Here is a 25829-nt window from a genome sequence, read left to right as displayed (position 1 = left end):
TATTAAAAATAAAGAGCCCACAGAAAAGAAATCTGTGATCCTCAGTGTATTTACCAATATATTCAAATATCAATATATTTACAGTAATGTCTATACGGGAACTATTAAAAGTTTTCTTCATTAAAGATGAGAGAATATTGAGTGGATTCGAGGATGCCTAAAGTTTAGATCAAACAGCAACCATTATAAAGACACTGCTCCCCATTAACCTGTTAACAAGTATAGTATCCAACATAAAATACCTGAAACCTTTTATTGTAAGGCAAATGTCTTGGGAAAATGGTCACCTAAAGCCATAGTCAGTTTGGAAGAAATGCCCAACAGATGCAAAACTAAGGAAATATTAAATACTTAATATTCTTAATTCTCCAAGCCAGGCTTCAGCAATACGTGAACCGTGAACTTCCAGATGTTCAAGCTGGTTTTAGAAAAGGCAGAGGAACCAGAGATCAAATTGCCAATATCCGCTGGATCATCGAAAAAGCAAGAGAGTTCCAGAAAAACATCTATTTCTGCTTTATTGACTATTGCAAAGCCTTTGACTGTGTGGATCACAATAAACTGTGGAAAATTCTGAAAGAGATGGGAATACCAGACCATCTGACCTGTCTCTTGAGAAACCTGTATGCAGGTCAGGAAGCAACAGTTAGAACTGGACATGGAACAACAGACTGGTTCCAAATAGGAAAAGGAGTACGTCAAGGCTGTATATTGTCACCCTGCTTATTTAACTTATATGCAGAGTACATCATGAGAAATGCTGGGCTGGAAGAAACACAAGCTGGAATCAAGATTGCCGGGAGAAATATCAATAACCTCATATATGCGAATGACACCACCCTTATGGCAGAAAGTGAAGAAGAACTAAAGAGCCTCTTGATGAAGGTGAAGGAGGAGAGTGAAAAAGTTGGCTTAAAGCTCAACGTTCAGAAAACTAAGATCATGGCATCTGGTCCCATCACTCCATGGGAAATAGATGGGGAAACAGTGGAAACAGTGTCAGACTTTATTTTTTTAGGCTCCAGAATCACTGCTGATGGTGACTGCAGCCATGAAATTAAAAGACACTTACTCCATGGAAGGAAGGTTATGGCCAACCTAGATAGCATATTTAAAAGCAGAGACATTACTTCGCCAACAAAAGTCTGTCTAGTCAAGGCTATGGTTTTTCCAGTGGTCATGTATGGATGTGAGAGTTGGATGGTGAAGAAAGCTGAGCGCCGAAGAATTGATGCTTTTGAACTGTGGTGTTGGAGAAGACTCTTGAGAGTCCCTTGGACTGCAAGGAGATCCAATCAATCCATCCTAAAAGAGATCAATCCTGGGTGTTCATTGGAAGGTCTGATGTTGAAGCTGAAACTCCAATACTTTGGCCACCTCATGTGAAGGGTTGACTCATTGGAAAAGACCCTAATGCTGGGTAGGATTGGGGGCGGGAGGAGAAGGGGACGACAGAGGATGAGACGGTTGGATGGCATCACCGACTCGATGGACATGGGTTTGGGTGGACTTCGGGAGTTGGTGATGGACAGGGAGGCTTGGCGTGCTGCAATTCATGGGGTCGCAAAGAGTCGGACATGACTGAGCGACTGAATTGAACTGATTCTTAATTCAGCTATTTCATATTTCAATCAGGTATTTCCATCATAGATAGTATTTCATTGAATTGCTAAATATTTTATCACAAACAGGATTGAGGGCATTATTATAAAAGTTAATAATAAATATCTGTTTGTAAAGGGTCTACAATTTACTGGAAATTTTGACTTTTTCAAACACTAACATATTATTTAAATATGTCACAGCGCAAAACCCTGCAAATTTCCGTTCGTGATACACTTAAAATCCTTTGACAATTGTCCAAAACTGGAAAGAGTAATATAGTGTTGGGGTCTTTATTGACTTAGGGAACTCTTTATCTAGATTTTGTTTTTTCCTATTCTTTTCCAACTTTATCTCCATCAAAAATTAATAATTCAAGACATGACATCCAAAATCTGGACATGTGTAAATATGGACCTGACTGAATAGTCATTTCTCCAAAGAAGACATACAGATGGCACATGAAAAGATACTCAGCATCGCTTATTATTAGAGAAATGTAAATCAAATCTACAATGAGGTATCACCTCACACTGGTCAGAATGGCCATCATTAAAAAGTATACAAATAATAAATGCTGGAGAGTGTGTGGAGAAAAGGGGACCCTCCTACACTGTTAGTAGGAATGCAAATTGGTACAGCCATTATGGAGAACAGTATGAAGATTCCTTAAAAAACTAAAAATAGAACTAAAAATATGATCTTATAAACCCATTCTTAGGCATAACCATTATTGGAAAAGATACATGCCTCCCAGTGTTCATGAATGCACTATTTACAACAGCCAAGACATGGAAGCAACCTAAATGTCCATTGACAGATGAATGAATAAAGATGTGATATATTTACATAATGGAATATGGTATATTACAGAGCCATAAAAAAGAATGAAATAATGCCATTTTAAGCAACATGAATGGACCTAGAGATTTTCATACTAAAAAGTGAAGTAAGCCAGAGAAAGATGAATAACACATGATATTGCTTATATGCACAATCCTAAACAAAAGTGATCTAAATGAACTTATATACAAAACAGAAACAGATCCACAGACATAGAAAACAAACTTATGGTTACCAAAGGGGAAAGCAGAAGATAAATTAAGAGTTTGGAAACAACATATACATACCACTATATATAAAATAGATAACTAATAAAGACCTACAGGGACCTATACTCAATATTTTGTAATAGCCTATAAAAGAATCTGAAAAAATAGATATATATGTATGTATAACTGAATCACTTTGCTGTACACCTGAAACTAACACAACACTGTAAATCAACTATACTTCGATAAAAACAGAAAAATTTTAGTCTCATAAAGTAAAAAAAAAAAGGGCATTGAAATGCAAGATGAGTATATCTACTTATAAAATTAGATAAATAAATAAATATGGACCTTACAGTTTCCCTTTATTATCTATTACTTACATATTTTATTGAAAATATATTTTACCTGCAAAATCTGTGTGGGGGATATTTCACCATTGGTTTCAGTTGCAAAAGACACCATATGCTCTGGAAAAAAATACTAACGAAAAGATACATGTTACATTCTCCCAAAAGCCATGCCAGAAAAGACGGAACTATGACCAACACAGTAATCTAAAGCAAAAGCTCTTAAATCTGTGTTTTGGAAATTCACCCAAAGCACTTTTTAAAATGCTAGTCCCTGACTCTAACCAATACACAGGTACCTTAATGAGAAGGTAGGAGCACAGCCCCAACATTAGGCAGACACCCTCAGGGGGTGCCGACCCATGAAGATCCACATACCTCCAGTTACAAACCACTGCCCTCAGGCTGCTAGTGTGTGAGCTCCCATGCCTTGTCCCAGAGTCCTGCAACCACTAGAGTGCTAGAGCAGGTACTGAAGGACTATTTTATAAACTCAAGGCTCACAGAAGTAAAGTATCTACCCAAGGTCACAGCCACAGTATAAAGGAGCCAGGACTTGACTAGAGGGTCAGGTTGCTAAAAGGACAGTTTTTTCTACCCACTGTTTTCCCAAACCTGTTTAATCATAAAATTTACCCAGAAAAGCTATTTAAAATAGGAATTCCCAAGCCTCAATACTGGTTCAGCAGGTCAGGGTAGATCTGGATCCTGTATTTTTAATAAGCACTATCCCCTCCCCCAGGAAACTTTTATGATCAGGCAAGTTTGGAAAATTACATGCCACTATACTTCCTCTAGGACAGGGTTTTTGAACAGTAGCTCTATTAACATTGTCTAATAACACTGTGCAGGGGGGAATGTTCTGTGCATTGCAAGACGTTTAGAGCATCCCTGGCCTCCACCACTAGCAGCCCCCTTTCTCCTCCGTATGACAACCAAAAAGGTCTCCAGACATTATTATCAATCACTCTCAGTTGAGAACCACTACTCTAAGTCTACAAAATGAATCTATAGCTTGTTTAAATAAAAGAAAAATAGATAAACCAAAAATGAGCACTAAATCATATGTCTTTAATGATGACTTTTAAATTTCTTGCTTTTAATAAAGATTCACAACAAGAAAACAGTTTCCTTTTAAATTCTATTTAATTTTTATTAGGACTCTTATTTTATTCATCAAAGATCATCCCATTATGTTTCTATTAATAGGTTCAAATAAAAGAGAACATAAGAGGCCTTTCTGGGTTTGAAAATATTCTATTATGGTGTGTATCATATATTTTTCATTAAGTACATCATTCAATCCAATTATCCAAAACTTAGTGTAAAAATATGCTACAGCTGCAGAGACAAAAACAATTTAAAATAATGAGCCCAGAGGCTATTCTGACTTCTCTAGATCACTAGTCTTCATTAGTATGTGACATACATTTATTTTCTTTTAAAAAGAACTATAATGAAAGCAGTATTTACTAGATAATGGACTGGTACTTATCTCATTTCTTCTTAGCTCAGCAATTATTGCACTGAAAACAAAATAATTTGGAACAGCAAGATGCTTGTTAATCTAAACTTCTGGTTAAGTTTCAACACTCCCAACAAACATCAATCTGTTTTTCCTTTAGAATTTTTCTTAATTTCCTAAGTTCTGCAAAAAGACTTAAACCATAGTATTTTGGAAACTGCTTGGGAGATATCTAATAATTCATTCCCCAAATCAAATGTAGTTTTTTTTTCTTAAAAGGCAAGGAAAAAAAAGCAACAGTTCCCCAAAACTACGTATATAAACTTCTGTGAGCATGTCGACTATAAGTTTAAAGGACTAGAATTCTTACCTACAATTTACCAAGTACAGAATTGTACTTTATCTATAGTGTACTTTTTCCTCACATAAAATAAAATAAAATTTAACCAAACTCATTTATTTTCCATAACTATTAATTGGGATTTCACTTACCATTGGATTTTTAAAGAATTCATATTTGGCATAATTTTTTCTAAAGTATAGCTTATTTTCTTCTTCCATTCCCCAGTTAGATAGTACTTCCATCACCAGCTCGTGGTCTTCTATTGTTCTTTCTGTAAAGAATGTTCCAGTGAGCATGTCAACAGATGGATGGATGGATGGATGGATGAATAGACAGAAAGATGGACAGATAGGTAAACAAATATATATATGGACATATATATCCACACAAATATATAAAATATATTATGTGTGTATCTTTATTAAACATAGCCAATTTAAACTCAATTCTGAAATAGCCAGAATGATAAAATTTTTATCAATTTTGAATTTGCAATGTTGATTTTACACCAAAGCAGTTTGTAACCCAAAGAGAAAAATGACAAAATATCACAACGCACTTTTCACTAATTCTTAATCTCCTTTCACTGCTATGTAAATTATAAGTTTGTAACAAACCTGCATTAAGAATATGAGAGCTATTATTTTTCTCTAACTCATCATGGAGCCAAAAATTAAAATATTTGCCTCGAGGTTGAACAATTCATCCCATTAAGAGATGAAAAATTTTGACAGGTTCAGTATGCATTTAAGACTCATAATCTGGATAGTTGAGAAAAATTAAAATAAATGCTTTAAAAAAGAAACTTTTAATGCAAGGACATACACTTTTTAAGAAACTTAATTTCTTGTGGTACTTTTTATTTTCAAAACTAATGTTCAGGCAGTTTGCATTAACAAAGAAGATAATTAGGCAGGGTGGGAAGGCACTTAGGAGGAAAGGAACTTAGATGAAAAAAGCAGTGGCATCTTCAAAGAGGTGAATATAACATGCAAAACTCCTGTTTTAAAAAGAAACTGTGATGTTCACAGTGGTACTATTCATAATAGCCCCAAACTGGAAGCTATCTAAATGCCTATCAATGTGAGAATGAATAAGTAAATTGTGTAAAGGACATGATGGAATATACACTACACAACACACAACTGCATGGATGAATTCCACAAACATAATAGTAAATGAAAGAAGTCAGACACAAAGAGTAATATTCTACTTTTATAAATTCAACACAAATACAATAGATCTATGGTGTTAGAAATCAAGATAATGGGTACAGTGGGTGAGTGTGCAGGGGTGCGAGGGAACCACTGGGTGAAGGAGATATTCTGTTTCTTAATCTGGGTGTGTTAGATACTCAGGTACATATAATACAATATCTGAGAATCCATCAAGTTGTCTGCATTTGTTCTCTTATGGTAAGGTATGTCACACTTCAGTAAAAGGGTAAAGAAAAGTGACTATGAAATTATTAATGCAAAATGGAGAAGAGTCAAATAAGAAATACAGAAATCCTCTGCTTTTTTTAGGTGCTTCATGGACCTTTTTGAAAAGAATCTGTCTCAGAAATTCAACACTCAGGAATAATCTGTGACCAACACCCAAACCCTTGAAAGTAATGTCATACTTAAACAGAAGCTTATTCATCTGAAAGGAAGTTCTTGTAAGAGCGCTCCATGAATATGGATGAGTTGGAGCTAAGTGTGTATTAGTATTCTGGGTTCTGTTCCTAACTCCGATCGTTCTTTTTCTGTCTCATTGACTAGCTCTGGTAGCTCTCTCCTAAGATGCAGTCCTTGGCTCGACTCTTTTCTCTCCCTTCTCTCAACTAATTCACTCTCCCTCCTCTTCAGCTATTAAGTCTGTCTGTCAAGTTCCTTGAATTGAAATCTCCAGCTGCAGTTGCTTTCACTGGCACTTCAATCCTAACTGCTAGACTTTCCACCACTGCAAACATAGTCTGTCTAAAACCAAAGTTCCGAAGGGTGGTTCCTCAAAATATTATACAATTCCAGCAATTCCAGTTCTGAGTACATAACCAAAAGAAGTGAAAACAAGGACTGAAACTGGTACTTGTACATCAGTGTTCATTGTAACATCATTCACAGTAGCCAGAAAGTAAAAACATCCTCATGCCCGTCAACAAACGAAGGGGATAAACAAAGTGTAGTAAAGACATACAGTGGAATATTTAGCCTTAAAAAGAATGAAATCCTTACACATGGTACAACACGGATGAACCTTAAAGACATTATGCTATATAAAATAAGACAGACACAAAAGAATAGATACTCTATGCTTCTATTTACATGAGGTACCTAGAACAGACAAATTCATAGAGACAGAAATTAGAATGGTGGTTGCCAAGGACCAGGGTCGGGGAGGAATGAGGAGTTATTGTTTAATGGGTTCAGGGTTTCATTATGGGGAGATAAAAATGTTCTAGAGATGGACAGGGATGATGGCTGCCAACAATATAAATGTATAGAATTCCACTGAATAGTAAAATGGATAAAATGATAAATTTTATGTTACACATGTTTTCCCAAATGTTGCTGAAAAAATGAAAAAACTAAAGTATCTTCCTTTTTCTCTCTCAAAGTGCTTTTTCTTAAATTCTGCTATGTCTCTTACAACTCCATGCCCTCTCCAATATTCTCCACTGTTGTTACCCCAGACATTAGACTCTTCCTCACACAACCAACAACTCCTCACCCCCACTGTTACCATTGCAATTTAGACCTTCACCTTTTCCTAACTAATCTCCAAACCGCTGTTTTCTCATTCCTCCAATACAACCTGGACCCTTATATCACAGGCAACCTCATAATACATTTGCATCAACGTGACCACTGCTCAAAAACTCATCTACTTCCTACTTGTTATGAGATAAATCCACATAATCTGGCAGTTTTCACTTGTTCATTCATCTATCCATTCAACAAATATTTACTGAAGGCCTACCATGTGTCAGACATTCATCTTGGGACTTGGAATTTTGTAGTCAACAAGACAGTAAGTAAGAAATCATTGCCTTGTGGGGCTCCCATTCTAATGTGAAGACATGAAAAAAAAATCTAATGTAAATCTTAAAAGGTGGCAATAAACACTATGGAGAAAAATGGATTGGGGAAGAGGGGGAGAGGAGGGAACAGGGGAAAGAAATTCATTTTCTAAAGCTTGCCAAGGGACTTCCCTGGTGGTACAGTGGTTAAGAATCCACCAGCCAATGCAGTGCACATGGGTTTGATCCCTGATCCAGCAAGATTCCACATGTCACTGAGCAACCAAGCCAGTGCACCTCAACTACTGAGCCTATGCGCCTAGAGCCCGAGCTTCTCAATGAGAAAAGCCACTGCTATGAGAAGCCTGTGCACTGCAACTAGCGAGTAGCCTCCACTCGTTGCAATTAGAGAAAGTCCACACAGCAACAAAGACCCAGCACAGCCAAAAATAAATAACCAAAAAAAAAATTTAAATAATAAAGATTACCAAGGAAGACCTTGTTGAGAAGGTAATGTTTAAACAAAAATCCAAAGGAGAAGAAGGCATGAGCCAAGCAGCTATTGAAAGGAAGAACAAGAAGAGACCCCTTGAGGCAAAAATCAAGGCTGGCATGTTTGAAGTAGGGCAAGGAGGCTAAGGTAGCTAAAGCTGAGGGGAGTACCAGGAGGAGAGGTCAGGGAAGTAAAGGTGGGGCAACTGGATAAAGCCATGCAGGTCAGAATAAGGATCTGGCTTTTCCTCTGAGTTAGATGAGAAGTCATTTTGAACAGGAATACTACAAGCTGACCCCTGTTTTCACTGGATGACACTAGATGCTGAGTGGAGAACTGATTTCACAAGGCTTAAGGGTGGAAGCAGGAAGCCCATCTAGTAGAATACTGCAATTAACAAGGGGGGAGATGAAATGGTTTGGATGAGAGCGGCAGCAGTAAGAAGAAGACATGTAAGAAGCAGGCAGGATCTGGATGTGTCCTGAAGGCAGAGCCAATAGGATCTGCTGACAAATTGGATGTGGAGTAAAAGAGAGGGGGCAGTTAAGGAAGACACCAAGATTCTTGGCTTAAGCATTTGGAAGGACTGCCACCATTAAAGAGCTAGGAAGACTGTAAGAGAAGCAGTTTGAGGGGAGACCCAGCAGTCACTTAGATATCAAGTGAGAAGTTGCACCTCTAATAATCTTTATTAGCCTTACTTGTATCTACTTCTCACACAACCCCAGCTGATATTTTCAATCTTATGAAACACAGGTTCACATTGTTAAACATACTGTGTGCTTAAGCGCTGTATCTGTATTCACTGCAACTGCAGTGGGAGAAAATTGCAAGGTATTAAGCAAGAGGACTGCCTATTTGTTTTATCAACCTGTGTTTAATTGTACTCATCACCTATCCCTACCACTAAGAAAACAGCACATGATCTGCCCTGAAGATAAACTATGCAGAGAGGAAAAATGACAACGATGCACTTTCTTTACTTTTGACCTTCAAATTAGACTTTATCAATCTTTGACAAATATGATCACTTAGGGAGAATAATGGGCTTCCCTGATAGCTCAGTTGGTTAAGAATCCACCTGCAATGCAGGAGACCCCAGTTTGACTCCTGGGTCAGGAAGATCCCCTGAAGAAGGGAAAGGCTACCCACTCCAGTATTCTGGCCTGGAAAATTCCATGGACTGTATAGTCCATGGGGTCGCAAAGAGTTGGACCTGACTGAACGACTCATTTTCACTTTCAGGGAGAATAATGGCCAGCCGATCCTCCACTGCCCCATTCTAGGATGTACCCTCTGTCATCTGGGAAATTATCTTGGGTTAAGGGGTTAGTGGAGGAAAGGGTAGAGTGGAGACTGAGAGGAAAATGGAGAGTAAGTGGATGGCTTAGGTCCCAGTGACCCCATACTCTGCCCTTCCTAGAACTAGGACCCTTTCAGGGTGAGGAGTGGATGGTGATAAAACCCCATATAAGTTTACTGGTGGTGTGTGGTTCAAACCAGAGAGAGCCTCAGGAGACTTAGAGCCTCAAGTAGAAGTCCTGCATCTAACATGGCAGAAAAGCAATTAGCTAAGTGCAACCTTGAGGAAGATGAGTCCATAACATTCAAGAATGAGAAAAAAAACACTGCAGAATCAAGTCTCCCAAAAGGAGTGGGGAAGGGCTAAGAGAAGACAATGAACTTAGTGGGCTTTATGGTACACGCAATAAGGTTGAGAATAACAAGAGTTTCTAGAACATGAAGAGAAAAGTTGGATAGCAGTTAGACAAATACCCTTCCTGGGACTTAAATGCCCCACCAGAGTATTTGAAGAGTGAATGTAGGTCTTAACCTTCAACTGAGAGGATTTTAAACCTGTATGTAACTTATGTATATAACCTGAACTGATTTTTTACCACAAAAAGACTAAGAATAATCCATGAAGCAAACCAATAACAAAAGATTAAACTGTCATTAAGAGGTCAAGAGATTCACTCAGAAATTAATTCAAGCTATAGAAATAAAGCAAGTTACATCTCTTCATGTCTAAACCTGAGAAAATATGGCTGTATTTAATTATTATATAATTATTCTGCAGTAAGTTGAATAAAGACTTCAGGTACTGATCTCTGGAACCTGTAAACATTACCTTATATGGCAAAGGATTTGCAGATGTCATTAACTGAAAGATCCCAAGAAGAGATTATCCAAGACTATACAGGTGGGCCTTAAATCCAAACACAAATATCCTTTTAAGAGAGAGACAGAAGGAGATCTGACAGAGAAAGAAGAGGAAAGGACAATGTGACCCCAGAGGCACAGACTCAAGTGATGTGATGTGACCACAAGCCAAGGAATCATGGTTGCTACCAGAAGCTGAAAGAGGCAAGGAAAGGCCTTCCCATAAAGCCTCTGGAAAGAGTGTGGCCCTGCCAACACCTTGATTTCAGCCTAGCGAAATTAATTTAAGACTTCTCACCTCCAGAACCTTTAAAGATTACGTTTTTATTGGTTTAAGCCACCATCAATGACAGAGGATGAGATGGGTGAATGGCATCACTGACTCAAAAGACATGAGTTTGAGCAAGCTCCGGGAGATGGTGAAGAACAGGGAAGCCTGGCGTGCTGTAGTCCATGGGGTTGCAAAATGTTGGACACAACTGAGCAACTGAATAACAACAACAAAGCCACCATAAATTTGTTACAGCAGCCTTACTAAACTAAGAGGATAATCTATAAGAGCAAACTATTTTCATTTTACAGACAAGGAGTTTCGTGTTTAGAATAACAAACGTCTCGGGATTTGAACAGCAGCCACATATCTGACCTTGAGTCTCTCCTCCTTCCTCTGCACAGCACTGCCTTGGCCTTCACTACAGTTCCCACTGGAAGGGCATCCCCTGTTTATAGCCTACTTGTTCTTTCTGTATCAGCTCAAATCTCTCTCATGTTCTGGCATTTCTCAAGACTCCATTGCCTCATATTCTTTTATTTTGATATATGTTCAATGACTATTTACTAATTAACTGAAAACAAACAACCACAGTTTGGGTGTAAGGAAAATAATTTAACAGGCAGTATTTCAAATTATCAATCTTAACCTCACATAAAAATAAATTATTTGAATTTGGATTCTCTTCAAAAAAGAAAATAAAAAAGAGTGGAAAAGCCAAGCTGCATTTGAACAGCTATGACAAACATGTCACACACACAAAAAACTAGTGTAATATGTGTAGTCACGAAAAAAGCAATAGTCTAGCTGGGGTTTTGTTGGTTACACACATATGAAGCCCAACATACCAATCTAGAATGGAAAATTAAGGGATATACTATTTGCAGAAAAGTTCATAGAATGATAATACCAAATGCCAATTACTAGCATCAGGAAAAGAGCCTGGTAGTTTTAAGCAGAAAAAATGTCTTCAAATCAAGCAGGCAAAAACTAGAGTATGTGGGAAAGCAAAAACATACTTCTGGTACTATTCTATTGAAAATTCAGAAAAAATATAAAAAGCAAACAAAGGCCAGAGTATCAAATGCAGCCACAGGTTTTTACCCCTTATACTCTTCTGGTAATGGAGACAAAACTTACTTATTATAGAATCTGGCTTTTTAAAATGATGTTAAATAATTTACTTACATTTACACATAACAGTCCCCATTTAGATGTGTCATTATATATACCATCTCCCAACCAATGCTCATTATGTTAAAGGATAAATGCTATAATAATCCAAAGAGCCCTAAAAGGTCTAAGTGATTATCAGCTAATCACATCTTACAGAAAATTTGTTTGTTAAAAATTCAGAAATCAAACTAATTACAGGTCTTAATAGGGAGAAGTTTAAGAGGATACAAGATGTCTAGATGGAGTACTTTGTGAGAGGGAAAGAAAAACACTTAAAGGGGAGGTGAAAAGTGGCCAAAGACCAGCTTTGTTTTGCCAAGGCCTATTCATAAAGTAAGACATCACCACCAACACCCAAGAAAGGGAAAACAAAACAAAAGACTTGTCTAGATGGTTTCCAATAAACTTTCTGTTGACTCTTCTTCTGGAGTCCCATGATAAAGCCAAGCAGACTTTAACCAACTGAGCAATCCTAGTAAATAACTTATATTGTTTAAATAGCAAAAGAAATGTATTAATTCTATATTTAGAGGCTCTTTGCTGTAAATGTTTGAAAATACAATATTACGAGCTATTATCCAGGATGAACTCATTTGAGAAATAACTCCAGGTAAAATCCACATAAATTCAATGTTATTTTTTAAAAAACCTTACTTTTAAAACTTCACAAATTCATCGAAAATATTACATTAAGATGTATTATTAAAACTTCACAGGGACTTCTCTGGTAGTCCAGTGTTAGGACTCCATGCTTTCACTGCAGAGGTCACGGGTTCCATCTCTGGTCAGGAACCAGGAGGCTGCAACCAGCGCTGCATGGCAGAAAAAAAAAAAGCCACAAAACCTTCACAGATACAAGTTGATTTAAAACACTTTCTGAAGAATTTTTCAGGCATTGTAAAATGAATTTGTTATAATGATAAAATTCCACTCTTACATAGGTAGAAAAATAAGACAGAAGCCATCTTAAGTCACTACAAAACAACAACCAAAAGGAGGGGAAAAAAGCCTCCGAAAAGAATGAAAAAAAAGCTGTCTTAAAAACAAAAGCTTCATATCATTAAGTTTTTCTGATAAACCAGTGAAGTCTTATGGTAATAGACTGAAATATTACTGAATAGTAATAACTACACATAATTCTGTTTTCTATTTAATTTTCAGAAAATTTTTCTTTAAAAAAAAAGGGAAGAAAGAAGTTTCTTCTGAAACTGTTTATTTAACTTCAAAGTCTTTTTAAAAAACCTCAATCCTCCCAGAATGGAAAGTGTTCACCTGTGACCTTCTGCCTGGACGTCTTCGCTGAATCTACTGAAAGTACAGCATGAGGATCAAATAGAAACCGAAGTCCCTACTCTTCTCATCACTAGATAAGAGAAGAAACAAAAGTGGCTTTTAGCTCTAATTCACCCAGAAAACAATTCTTTGTATACCTTTGTTACAGGAAACTCCAGGAGACAAAAGGTCCTTGTACTTCTCTGTGCTAGCTAGAAACTACATACATTTTGTCAATCTTATTTTCAGATAAAAATGAACAGCATCTGAGCAAGCAAAACAGTAACTGGAGAAGCAAACAATAAAGCAAGGCTCAATTTCTAAAAGGTTCCTTAACCTAAGAAAACTATCTAATACCAATAAGATCCCCTAGAAAATTGTCAATGCCAGATTCAGCTTCCCAAGAGCAATAATAGGAAAATCTTGATGCATAAGTTGATGGGTATAAGGGTCTTGCGGATCATTCCTCAACAAAGCATAACAGTTCTCATATTAACTAAGATTCAATGATCACAACTTGTATTATTCATAGAAAGCCTTATTTTTTCCCCAAAAGTCTGCATATATGTTATCTCAAGCTGACTGCAAATACTTGAAGAGTTTAGAAACAACTTCCATAAATTCTAAGTTATCCAATGCATCCTTTAAGGACTCAGAGTAAATTTCCAGGCATGGCATGGCATGTGATTTCTCTAGCTCCTTTTTCAAATCTCTTCCTTCTATGCACTTTGTAATCTATCCTTTGAACTGCTTGCTTAGTACAGCTTAGTTCAGAAGCCACTCTAGGTTACAAAGATGCACATATACACAGTTCCAAAATTGATGGAATTATAGATTAGATTTAATAATACGATCCCTATTAAGACAGCTGCAGAAAATGTTACAGCAACATAGAAGATTGGTACTTGATCCAACTTGGACCTTCAGGAAGTTGTCTGAATTAAATCTTATTTAAAAAAATCTCTTAACAAGTTTTAAAAATTGTGTTTATTTTTTTCCAGATTACTAAAATAATGTATTTTCCATTACAGAAAATTTGAAAACAGACAACTCACAATCACAATCCATCTTTAAAACTATCAATTAGGAATAAGCACTTAACATTATATTATATTCCCTTCTTGTCTTTTTCTTTGTGAGTGTACATGTATAGATTTTTCACATTTAGAAAACAACGTATATATAGATTTATAAACATATATACAACATTTCCTAAATGCCGTGAAAAGCATATACTTTATTCAAATCACCGTTACAGTCTCACATTTGTCCATACTAGTCTTCATGGAAAAACTGCAAAAACATGATTAAAAGCTGCATAACATCATATTCTATAAATGTACTATAATTTATAACATTCCTCTATTATTATCGCATTAGGTGTTTTTTTTTTTCATTAATTGATACTGCTTGAAACGGCCTTAAATCTGTTTCTTATACAAATTTGCTTGCCCCCTGAACCAACCTATCTGGTATTTGTGGGAGAGTCGCCTGTCAGAGCACAATTCACCTCTATCACTCCTAGTCAGTTTTCATTCCAATCCCAAAGAAAGGCAATGCCAAAGAATGTTCAAACTACCGCACAACTGCACTCATCTCACACGCTAGCAAAGTAATGCTCAAAATTCTCCAAGCCAGGCTTCAACAGTACGTGAACTGTGAACTTCCACATGTTCAAGCTGGATTTAGAAAACGCAGAGGAACCAGAGATCAAATTGCCAACACCTGCTGGATCATCGAAAAAGCAAGAGAGCTCCAGAAAAACATCTACTTTTGCTTTATTGACTACGCCAAAGCCTTGCCTGTGTGTATCATAACCAAACTGTGGAAAATTCTTAAAGAGTTGGGAATACCAGACCACCTGACCTGCCTCCTGAGAAATCTGTATGCAAGTCAAGAAGCAACAGTTAGACCTGGACATGGAACAACAGACTGGTTCCAAATCAGGAAAGGAGTAAGTCAAGGCTATATATTGTCACCCTGCTTATTTAACTTACATGCAGAGTACATCATACGAAATGCTGGGCTGGATAAAGCACAAACTGGAATCAAGATTGCGTGGAGAAATAACAATAACCTCAGATATGCAGATGACACCACCCTTATGGCAGAAAGAGAAGAACTAACAAAAGTGAAAGAAGAGAGTGAAAAAGTTGGCTTAAAACTCAACATTCAGAAAACTAAGTTCATGGCATCTGGTCCCATCACTTCATGGCAAACAGATGGGGAAACAATGGAAATAGTGACAGACTTTATTTTCTAGGGCTCCAAAATCACTGCAGATGGTGACTGCAGATATGACTTGCTCCTTGGAAGAAAAGCTATGACCAACCTAGACAGCATATTAAAAAGCAGAGGCATTACTTTACCAACAAAGGTCCGTCTAGTCAAAGCTATGGTTTTTCCAGTAGTCATGCATGAATGTGAGAGTTGGATTATAAAGAACGCTGAGTGCCAAAGAATTGATGCTTTTGAAGTGTGGTGTTGGAGAAGACTCTTGAGAGTCCCTTGGACTGCAAAGAGATCCAACCAGTCCATCCTAAAGGAAATCAGCCCTGAATATTCATTGGAAGGACTGATGCAGAAGTTGAAACTCCAATACTTTGGCTACCTGATGTGAAGATTTATAGGAAAAGACCCTGGTGCTGGGAAATATTGAAGGTGGGAGGAGAAGGGGACATCAGAGGATGAAATGGTTGGATGGTATCACCGACATGATGGACATGAGCTTGAGTAGGCTCCAGGAATTGGTGATGGACAGGGAGGCCTGGCGTGCTGCAGTCTATGGGGTCGCAAAGAGTCAAACATGACTGAGCGACTGAACTGACTGACTCCTAGTGCTTCCTGCATCACTCTGTTTTGGGGGCTGCGGGAAGGTCTGTAATTTCTTATAAGATGTATGAGACAAACTGGTGCCAGCAAGTATGCTGATTGTCTCAAAAGACAACTAGCTTCTGAGCAGCCATAGTCTGCACCTAGGCATATGGGAGAGGCAAGTGTGTGTCCCTACCTGCTCTCAAATGGAAAGGCCGACTCCACTTCACAAGGCAGAGTGTGGGATGCCTCCAACTGCTTTCCCATCTTTCCTTTCCCTGGACTATGGCACCAGGTTAGCTGTCAGTCAGCCTGGACAGCTGAGGGGCTTCATCTTTGTTTTTTTATAGGAATTTTTAGAAAACGGATGGCAGTTACCATTTGAAAGTGCCAGTCAGTCAGTCGTCTCTTTGTGACCCCATGGACTGAAGCCTGCCAGGTTCCTCTGTCCATGGGATTTCCCAGGCAAGAATACTGCAGTGGGTTGCAATTTCCTTCTCCAGGGGATCTTCCCAACCCAGGGATGGAACCCCCATCTCTTACCTCTCCTGCATCGGCAGGTGGGTTCTTTACCACTAGCACTATGGGAGAATTATTATACAGTTATACTTTATTGTCAATTTTAACTACCATTCCAAGCAAGCCTTGGAAGATGCATAGCAGTTAGCCAGGTAGAGATGGGTGAGAAAGGACTTCCTGAGAATCTTAACAGCACGAGTAAGGACACTGAGGAGTAGAAATGCAGGCAACTACAGGCAGTTGTCTAGTGTATAGCCTCAGAGGAGAGGAGCAGGACACAAGGCTGGAGACAGGAAGGGTAGTAAGTCGCACATACTACAAGCCCTGCAAAGGACCTTGCACCCAAACACAAGGTGAATCATGTCTGCGCTCAGATGGATAACTCTGGTATGATCAGAGGCAAGAGAAAGGACCAGTTGGGAGAAAAAAGGAATTCCTGAGAGGAGAGGTGATGAGACTTGAACCCAGGCTATTAGAACACTGAAAAGGAAAAATCAGCTGGATCACGAGAGGCAGATTTGGTTATGAGCACTCTCTGCTGCTTTAACATTCCATCTCCTGTCTTAGTGTGCTACCAGAACCATGTTGCCTTAACCCTCGGGTCAGGGTCTTAGGAGATATGCGGGCACACATGTCCTAAAAGCTTCACAATCATTTCTGCTGGTGACGAGGATGGTCACAACTCTGATGGCTGATGGGTTCCAAACAGCACAGAAAGTACAAATACACATTAGTATCAGTGTCAAACATCCACACGTGTGCTTCTTTTGCAAAAAAAAAAAAGTGGAGTAGCTTCAAAGCAGGCTGTTGGAAAGGGTTCCCTCCCCACGTCTGTGTACTGCTTCAGCCTTAAACAGACCACGTGGGTAGAGCTGCACGCACAAAAGTGGTTTCATTAAAAGTCTCCAGTCATTCATTTTGCTTATTAAAGCCACTGTGGGTGATATTCAGAATAGAAATCTCAGCTGTCCCCAGCAATGACTCTAAAATACAATTAATTCCACTTCCCAGTTTGAGATGGATGAAACTGGAGCCCATTATACAGAGTGAAGTAAGCCAGAAAGAAAAACAACAATACAGTATACTAATGCATATATATGGAATTTGAAAGATGGTAATGATAACCCTATATGCGAGACAGAATAAGAGACACAGATGCATGGAACAATTTTATGGACTCTGAGGGAGAAGGTGAGGGTGGGACGTTCTGGGAGAATAGCATTGAAATATGTATATTATCATATGTGAAACAGAACACCATTCCATGTTCGATGCATGTGACAAGGGCTCAGGGCCGGGGCAATGGGATGATCCAGAAGGATGGGATGGGGAGGGAGGTGGGTGGGGGGTCCAGGAAGGGGAACATATGTAAACCCATGGCTGATTCATGTCAATGTATGGCAAAAACTATTACAATATTGTAAAGTAATTAGCCCCCAACTAAAATAAATAAATTTATTAAAAAAAAAAAAAAAAAATTCCACTTCCCGAGGAGTCTATAGCTATGCGCTTGAGGTATTGTGTTAACTGCCACTGCTTCATACCAGGAATCAAAATGGGAGCAAAGCAAACAAGGATCCTATTAAGTTCCAGAAGACTTAAAACTGAAGTTTCTTTTTCCTCCACCCTCCTCTTACACAACGATTCTATAAGCAGGGGACTCCATCTGGGGAACTGCAGTGACATCCAGTGGCTATGAAGTAAAACACACCAGTTATAAAAACTTGGTTTGTTTTATAATTAGAGAAGGGGGAATATTTGTTGATTTACTGATATTTGAAATCCAATGTCAATAAAGCTGTGTGTACATCTAGAAACTCATAATAACGCAACCCCAAATCAGGCAAATCAGGGATCTGTAACAAAAGCAGGATGTTGGGCTGCCCTCCATGATTTACTCTGCCTGGGAAAATTCTCGGCAGTATATATTCATAATTATGGACAGAGGTAATGAAATAATGATACTGCAGTCAAAGCTCCAAATGTCATATCACCATTCACGACAAGTATAAATTCAAGAAGAAGTCATTTCCAAAACGATCCTCTTGCTCGGCCAAAATAAATAACTGGCTCTGCAATAAAGTGGACCAGGCTAGATCAGTTTGATTCCAGTAATTTCAGTACTACCTGGCTGAAGGGTTATATGAAAATGTTCTTGAGGTTTCAGAATTTCAATTTGTATTTATAGCATGTATGAGAGATGGAGATGGAGAGTGAGAGAGACAAACCAACTACAGACTCCCCCATAAATTTGCCTGATCTAATGGGGTGAAGAAAAAACAAACTTGCTTCCATGGAAAACATGCACACTTGAGAATCTGACAGGTATATAGATTTGTGCAAGGTTTAACTCTGGGTCAGGTATTTTATCACTGATTCTTTGTATTCTTATATGTAAAATGGAGATGAAACTAATGTACCTTGCAGGGTTGCTATGAAGCTAAATACTGAGTGTCTATCAAGATGAATGTGAAGCCTCTAAGTAGGGGCCCTGCACACACAAGATGCACATTAAATGTAGCTATCACATATATACATTCATATTAAAATAAAAAGAAGTTTTCTTTGCCACACCAACTGTCACTCTGAAAATAGACTTTGGAGTCAATGTGTGCATGTGTGCTCAGTTGCTTCAGTCATCTCCAACTTTTTGTGATCCTCTGGACTGTTGCCTGCTAGGCTCCTCTGTCCATAGGATTTCCCAGGCAAGAATACTGAAATAGGTTGCCATGCCCTCCTCAGGGGATCTTCCCAACCCAGGGACTGAACCCACATCTCCTGTATCTCCAGCATTGCAGGCAGATTATTTACTGCTGAGCCACCAGGGAAGTCCTTTGGATTCGATAACCCTACCATATTTTTAATGTCATGTGCTCCTCCTCCTGACCTCAGTAATCCGTGGTGTGCTGAAATGGATCAGAAGCAACAATAGTAGCACATCTATTAACAACATAGCATGTCTCTGAAACTTTCCTAAGCTTATCTGGGACATTAAAGTCAACTGGAGTGCAGAAAACTCCCAGCTGTCATGTATCTCATAAGTCAAAATGTTCTTGCCTACAAGGTTTCAGGATCTCACAAACACTAAGCCTCATATGTGTGCAGACCATGACGTGAAGATGGTACAATGTGACATGCATCACTAGCAGAAATGAGAGATGGGCAAGGACCAAGCCAGGAAACCACAGATAATTTGATGTAAACACAAAATGAATTTGCTTAGCCTCCAAATGGTTAAAACTTGCATTTGGGTCTTCTCAGTAGTAGACTTTAAACTAAGTCAGATCCTACTGCTTTCTGATGCAAAAACCTCCAGTTACTTTTTGCCTTACTCAGCGTAAAAGTTCAGTCCCCTCCATGGCCTGAGGGCCCCACAGAAGCTCCATGCAGTCCCTTTCCACTACCTTCCTGACTCCCTAAGTGCCCACCTCTCGGCTGCTTCCTGAACACAAGCAGGTTGCCAAGTCCAGGCCTTCCCTCCTTATGTTCCCTCCTTCCTGAACAATCTTCTTCCATTTAAGTGAAAGAGCTGCTCCTATCTGCTTTGATCTCCACCCAAACATCACACTGTCAGGGACACCTTCCCTGATTTCCCTGCCAGCCCTAGACTCCCTACCCCATTCTCTGCCTTCATTTTCTCCCCAGTGCTAATCATTACCTAAGAGATTACACATTTTAATCACGTGTTTCTTGTCTTTCTTTTCCCATCAGAATGCAAATTCATCAGGGCTCTGCTTTTTGTCTATTGTGTTCCACTGTACCCCCAGGATCCATATATAAAACAGGCTTGTGCAAAACAGTCAATAGACATTTGTTAAGCTATTGGAAGAAAGCAATCAGGAAAGGCAGAGGGGGCAGAGGGAGTTCCTAGCTTTTGTGGAATCTCCAAAGTGAAAAAAAAAAAAAAAGAAAACTGAAAATACTCAGGATTTTTTTAAAAAATGTACACATACATATAGAAAGGTAGTTTACACCAGTGAACACACAGGCGAGAGATAATGTTAAAATAGAGAAACTAAAGAAACATTTCAGTGTTGTTAAATTGTGGATAGCATTGTTTACTTCTTGACATCTTTATTTCTAAGTTATCGGCAGTGAGCCTAATTATTTTTGTACTAAAAATATTTTTAAAAAATAACAGACTAACCCTTCACCTTTAGAATTCTATGTATTGAAAACCCAGTATTTCTATCAGAGAGAGGTCAAGAATGTCCCCTGAACAACATGCAGAGCTCACTAGCTGGTCACCAAAGTTTCAGCAAATGGTTTGTCCTTTGGTTCTTTTAGTCAACAGAACGCGAAGAAGATTTACAGTTCAGTATGCCAGTGCCTCACTCTATTGACAAAGGACATTGTCATCTGCACAGCATATTTAAGGGGGAAACACTCCATCCTACTTGTTTTCATTTTAACATGCAAATAGCAAAAATGTTGCTTAATACCACTCTCAGGCTGAATAGATATTGCAAGAGTATTTATAAGCTCCATACTCACAAATACAATTCAAAAACACACTGGTTTTACACTTCATGCTGAGAAAGACCACAGTACCATAAGAGTTGTTGTTCTTGTCACACTGTTAGATAAAGAAGTGGAAGAAATAAAAAGGAAAAAACTGTTCCTCAGGAGTTTATTTGGATAGTCATTAACTATTACCATCTAACATCTCAGTGTATCCTTACAGAAATAAAGCAGCAGATTTTTTTTAAAAAGGAAGGGAAGGTGGTAAATCTAATACACATTAGTAATTCAGTAGCATTAATGTCTACAATTTTTCTACTGTATAAAGATATTATCTGAGTAAAAACAATGAGAAAAAAAAGGAACACAATAAAGCTTTGAAACTCAATTTCTTTCTCATAAGCTTCGGACTAATGCTTGGTTAATGAAACCATGAAACAATATTCTCACATCTTTGATTTTATTTCAGCAGTTTCCAGAAAATACAGTAATGGAGAAATATATTTCTATTCAGTGCGTAAAAGTTTAAATTTAGTATGTAGCTCAAATTAATTCTCAATGTTCCATTTTAAGCTTCTACATTAAAAGACTTGCACAAATCTTTTTATTCCTCATATAACCTGCAGTGGTCTCCATGAACACTGCTGCTTGATTTACAGAGTAGATTTTATTACTGAACTTCAAGCTCTTTGTTAGGGATAAATCATAGTGACTGTAACTGCAAAAGATGTTTAATGATTTTTAAAGTCTCTCCAAGAGAAAAAGTTAAGAGTATAAAATACTTTTATTAGATATTATGTTAATTAAGAGCTATATTGCTAAAAGCCATAAGTAAATAAAATAGTTTGGAATTATGGCATGTGCATTTTGAGAGTTACCACCACACTTCTAAGAGGTTAATGATCATAAATAGAAGTTAAATTAGTTACAAATGGCAATGAAGAAAATATACATTGGAGTTTTTCTGGCCTACGAAGGTGAGTCAGCAAGTCACACGGACCAGTACAGCATACTTGCAAGATTCGAGTTTTCCTGGCAGGTATAGGCTCAGTTGTGGAGATCAGCTGACATGTTATGGCCCATTAACTCGCAAACAGAGGGTGGGAGGGTGGGTTGGGGTTCAGAATCCCTGTGGGGACTATCCAAGCTTCTCTGCAGGTTTCCCTCTGCCCTCTCCCAAGGTCTTGACACATCTTAGGACAGCAATCTTCAAACAGGAAGTACTACAGACACTTTCTGAATTCTTTAGGGAATGCAAGGGACTTTTAAATGAACCAACCACTTTCCAGAATTTTTTGAAAACGGATCCTCCTAAGAACATAACTTTTCTGCCAACATCATCTCCATTGTACTTCATAAGACAAAGGCAAACTTCTCATCCAAACTGAATCTTGCTTTGGTACACTGCTCTGGGGCATAAACATGTTTGGTACACTGCTCTGGGGCATAAACATGTTTGGTACACTGCTCTGGGGCATAAACATGTTTCCTTTGTTCTATGTATCAAACAAAGGAAAATGTTTATCATACTAGTAGCTAGCTGTGCAAGAAAGTGAATGACTCTCATAGCTAGGTATAAAATTCTCAGTTCTTTAAACAAATCGAAGGAACAAACTATGCTGTCACTGACAGATTATTTGAAATAATTTTGATGATTTACTACTAAGTTGTTTGATATACAATGCAAAGTAGTTGGTGGTAGGCTAAATGATAGATACCCACATCTTAATCCCTGGAACCTGTGGATGTTACCTTACATGATAAAAAACAAAACAAAACAAAGCTTTGCACATATAATTGATTTAAGGATCTTGAAGTAAAGAGATTACCCTGGGTTATGCTGCATAAACCTTAAATGCTACTGTTCTTATAAAACAGTGACAGTGGGAGATTGCACACGGACAGAAGAGAACGCAGTGTGACCACGGAGGCAGAGAGTAGAGTGAGGCAGCCCTAAGCCAAGGCATGCCAGCAGCCACAAGAAACTAGAAGAGACAAGAAATGAATTCTCTTCGTGAACCTCCAGAAGAAGTTCATCCCTGAAGATACCTTGAATTTAAGGTATACTGATACTGATTTCAGACTTCTGGCCTCCAGAATGGTAAGGGAATAAACTTTGGTTGTTTTAAGCCACCAACTTTATGCTAATTTGTCACAGTAGCCAAGGGAAACTAATATAAAACTCTAAGAATCAAATGGCACTGTCCTAACAAACTTTCTCATCTACCTATTGTGGGAACATGCTTTTTAACAGCAATATCTGTAAAAATAAGAAAAGGGAGATAAAATTGTTGTTAAATTCTGTCCCGTTCTACCAGGAGAATAGAAATAGTTTATAAGTTTTTAAAAGGTTTGAGAGGTAAAGCCTCTACAAGTTCACAATACAGAGATGTATTTCCAACTGAAAATAAGACTATTTTTTATGTTTATAACTTTCAAATGTGAAGGAATTATTTATTTAAGAAAAATTTAGGGTATACACTCACATAAAGTGAAACACCACTGTGGGTGTTTCCCATGGCTGTACTATAATTAATGCAAAATGTAGCCCACATTACAGCATATTTTATTAACCTCTCAAAAATTGTCTTTGTGCTACTAAAAATTATTATGCAATGTATCTTTCCATCAACTTAAGACTCTATGGTTTAGCTCCCAAATTTCCATAGATCATTATTGAAACAATGAGAGGTGGTAAGTTTGTAATATTTCTATCCTTATTTCTATTCTTATTTTTTTATTCTTATTCTTATTATTTCTATTCTAGTGCTACTTCATTTTTCTCTCAATCACCATCAAAAAAAATTAAAAACAAAGAAAAGGATGATTCATAACTGTCCTCTTTCTATAAGTGAAGCAAAACTTTGCCATATGATCAAAATTATAAAGGACAGAAAAACAATGATATGACCATGATTTTGTGTCCTTACCTAGACCTACATGAGGCAGGTGCTCAAAAAGGGTCCAGCTGTGGTCATCAATGTAATGATTCTTCAGGATCAATAGCTGGCAAACATCTCGGGCAGTGATGTCACTGGGTACCTCTAAAGCTCTGCTGGTTTCATCTTCACTGTATACTTTAACTACCTGTGTAGGTAGAAATTAAAAAAAAAAATGAGCTAGAATAGTCTGTTAAAAATATCATTCTAACAAGTCATTGAACTTATTGGTTGAGCTAATTACAAATTCCTCATACAGTCTATTTTACATCTAATTTTCTTATACATGGAGCAAATGGTGCCCATCCAAGACTTATTTATAACATGTCAAAGTCACTCTGTCCGACAACTTCCAATCTGTTAAGCGTGTAAACTTCAGGCCATTCGATGACCATTCAATGTCATTTTCTACCACTCTGATCTACTAAAAAGCTATTCATCTCTTCTCAACATTTAAAATTTTCCATTCCATATTTTAATCTGTAAATAATCCAAGTAACACAGGTGATTTACACTCAGATATACACAAGTTGTAATAGCAGCAAAGATTTCTCTATTTCAGCTTATAGGAACTTTGGCAAAGACTGGCTAGATGTTCACAAAATCCTTTTTTCTTTTCTGCCTTGCAAGTAGTTGTGTACACAGGATTGAGATTTGGTCAATAGGATGTAAGTACATGCAATGTGGCACTTCCAGGCCTAGTCCCTAAAGCTCTCCCACATACTGTCCTCCATTCTCTTACACCACCTGCTCACTGAATGGAGATGATGACCAAGCCCTAAAGAGGAGAGCAGAGCTACGTGACAGAAGGAGGCTTTGTCTCTAAATGAGACCACACAAAAGGTGCTCAACTAGGAATGCCTGCAAGGAACTTTGACAAGAGCAAGAAATTAACTTTTACTGCTAACTTATTGTGATTTTGTATTTATCTATTACAGCAGCTTATGTCATCCCCAAAACATACAGAATCAGAGAAAGTTTCATATACAGCACTCCTATCAACGTTTACCAAGCTGTGCCAGGTGCTAGAATTTCCACTATTAACTATGGTATGTCATATATAAATTAAATTATTTATGATAAACTAAATACCTATGAAAATACTATAGTAAGATCAACACACACAAATGTCCAGAAGTTATAAGAAAACTTGATATAAGAAATATTCTTGCTATAAAAATGTTGACATTTAAACATTTTTAGCAATTCAAATAAATGAAAATTAAAATGATGTATCAATTCTCTATTGATTATTTTTCTAATTACATAAAATGACTGGAATGAAACAGTTACTCTCTTACAATGACAGAGTGTTATAAATTGGTAAAACTATTTTTTACATCTACTGGAAAGTATCAAAAGCATTAGAGAGGCTATTTCTTCAACTTAGTCATTTCACTTAGGCAAACTATCTCAGTAAATCTGTCCTAAATGTGGGGAAAATAGCTTTAGGCATAGATATGTCCTGCAAAGAATTATGTATGTTCTATCAACCTACATATTCCACAATAAAAGAGTGGTAAACAATAGTACTTTCACAAAATGGAATATTATAAGGTGCTTAAAAATGTTATGCAAGAAAATGACATAAGAACTTAAAAAAAAATTATTAAAATAAAATAAGGACACCAAAGTATAAGTTATGCACAGTCTTATTGGCTGGATTGGCTATCAGGCACTGACTCCTCGTTTAACTGCATTCTGATCGGCTTTTAGAGAACCGCTGCCTCCCTCACCATCAGCCTCTGTGATGCTGGCAGCTCTAACTTCAGCTCAGCGACAGAGTAGTGGAGCTGCAGAAACTTGCTCATCACAGTTGACTGTTAAACATTCAGGAACTTGGCCAGCCAGGCATCCTGAAATCAGCCTTGGTGGGAGAATGTATGCTAAAGAATTTGGCAAATGCTA

The 25829-nt window shown here is 37.7% G+C and overlaps 1 protein-coding gene across 3 annotated transcripts in view; it reads right to left on the bottom strand.

Annotated features, from left to right (window-relative positions):
* Window positions 1-25829, bottom strand: part of GRB14 (growth factor receptor bound protein 14) — a 124815-nt gene that overhangs the window by 26587 nt on the left and 72399 nt on the right. For all 3 annotated transcript variants that reach the window (XM_081581255.1, XM_081581257.1, XM_081581256.1), the window contains 3 exons: window positions 23913-24069; window positions 4962-5083; window positions 3063-3137 (listed from right to left, as the gene is read on the bottom strand). In XM_081581255.1, coding sequence (XP_081437381.1) covers window positions 3063-3137; window positions 4962-5083; window positions 23913-24069 — 354 coding nt within the window. The remainder of the gene's footprint in view (window positions 1-3062; window positions 3138-4961; window positions 5084-23912; window positions 24070-25829) is intronic.

The sequence above is a fragment of the Giraffa tippelskirchi genome, chromosome 3 (assembly GCF_054371585.1).
Source record: "Giraffa tippelskirchi isolate mGirTip1 chromosome 3, T2T-mGirTip1v1.2.pri, whole genome shotgun sequence".
Lineage (NCBI taxonomy): Eukaryota > Metazoa > Chordata > Mammalia > Artiodactyla > Giraffidae > Giraffa > Giraffa tippelskirchi.
The sequence above is the reverse complement of the archived record's forward strand: the minus strand, read 5'-3'. Positions and strand labels throughout refer to the sequence as shown.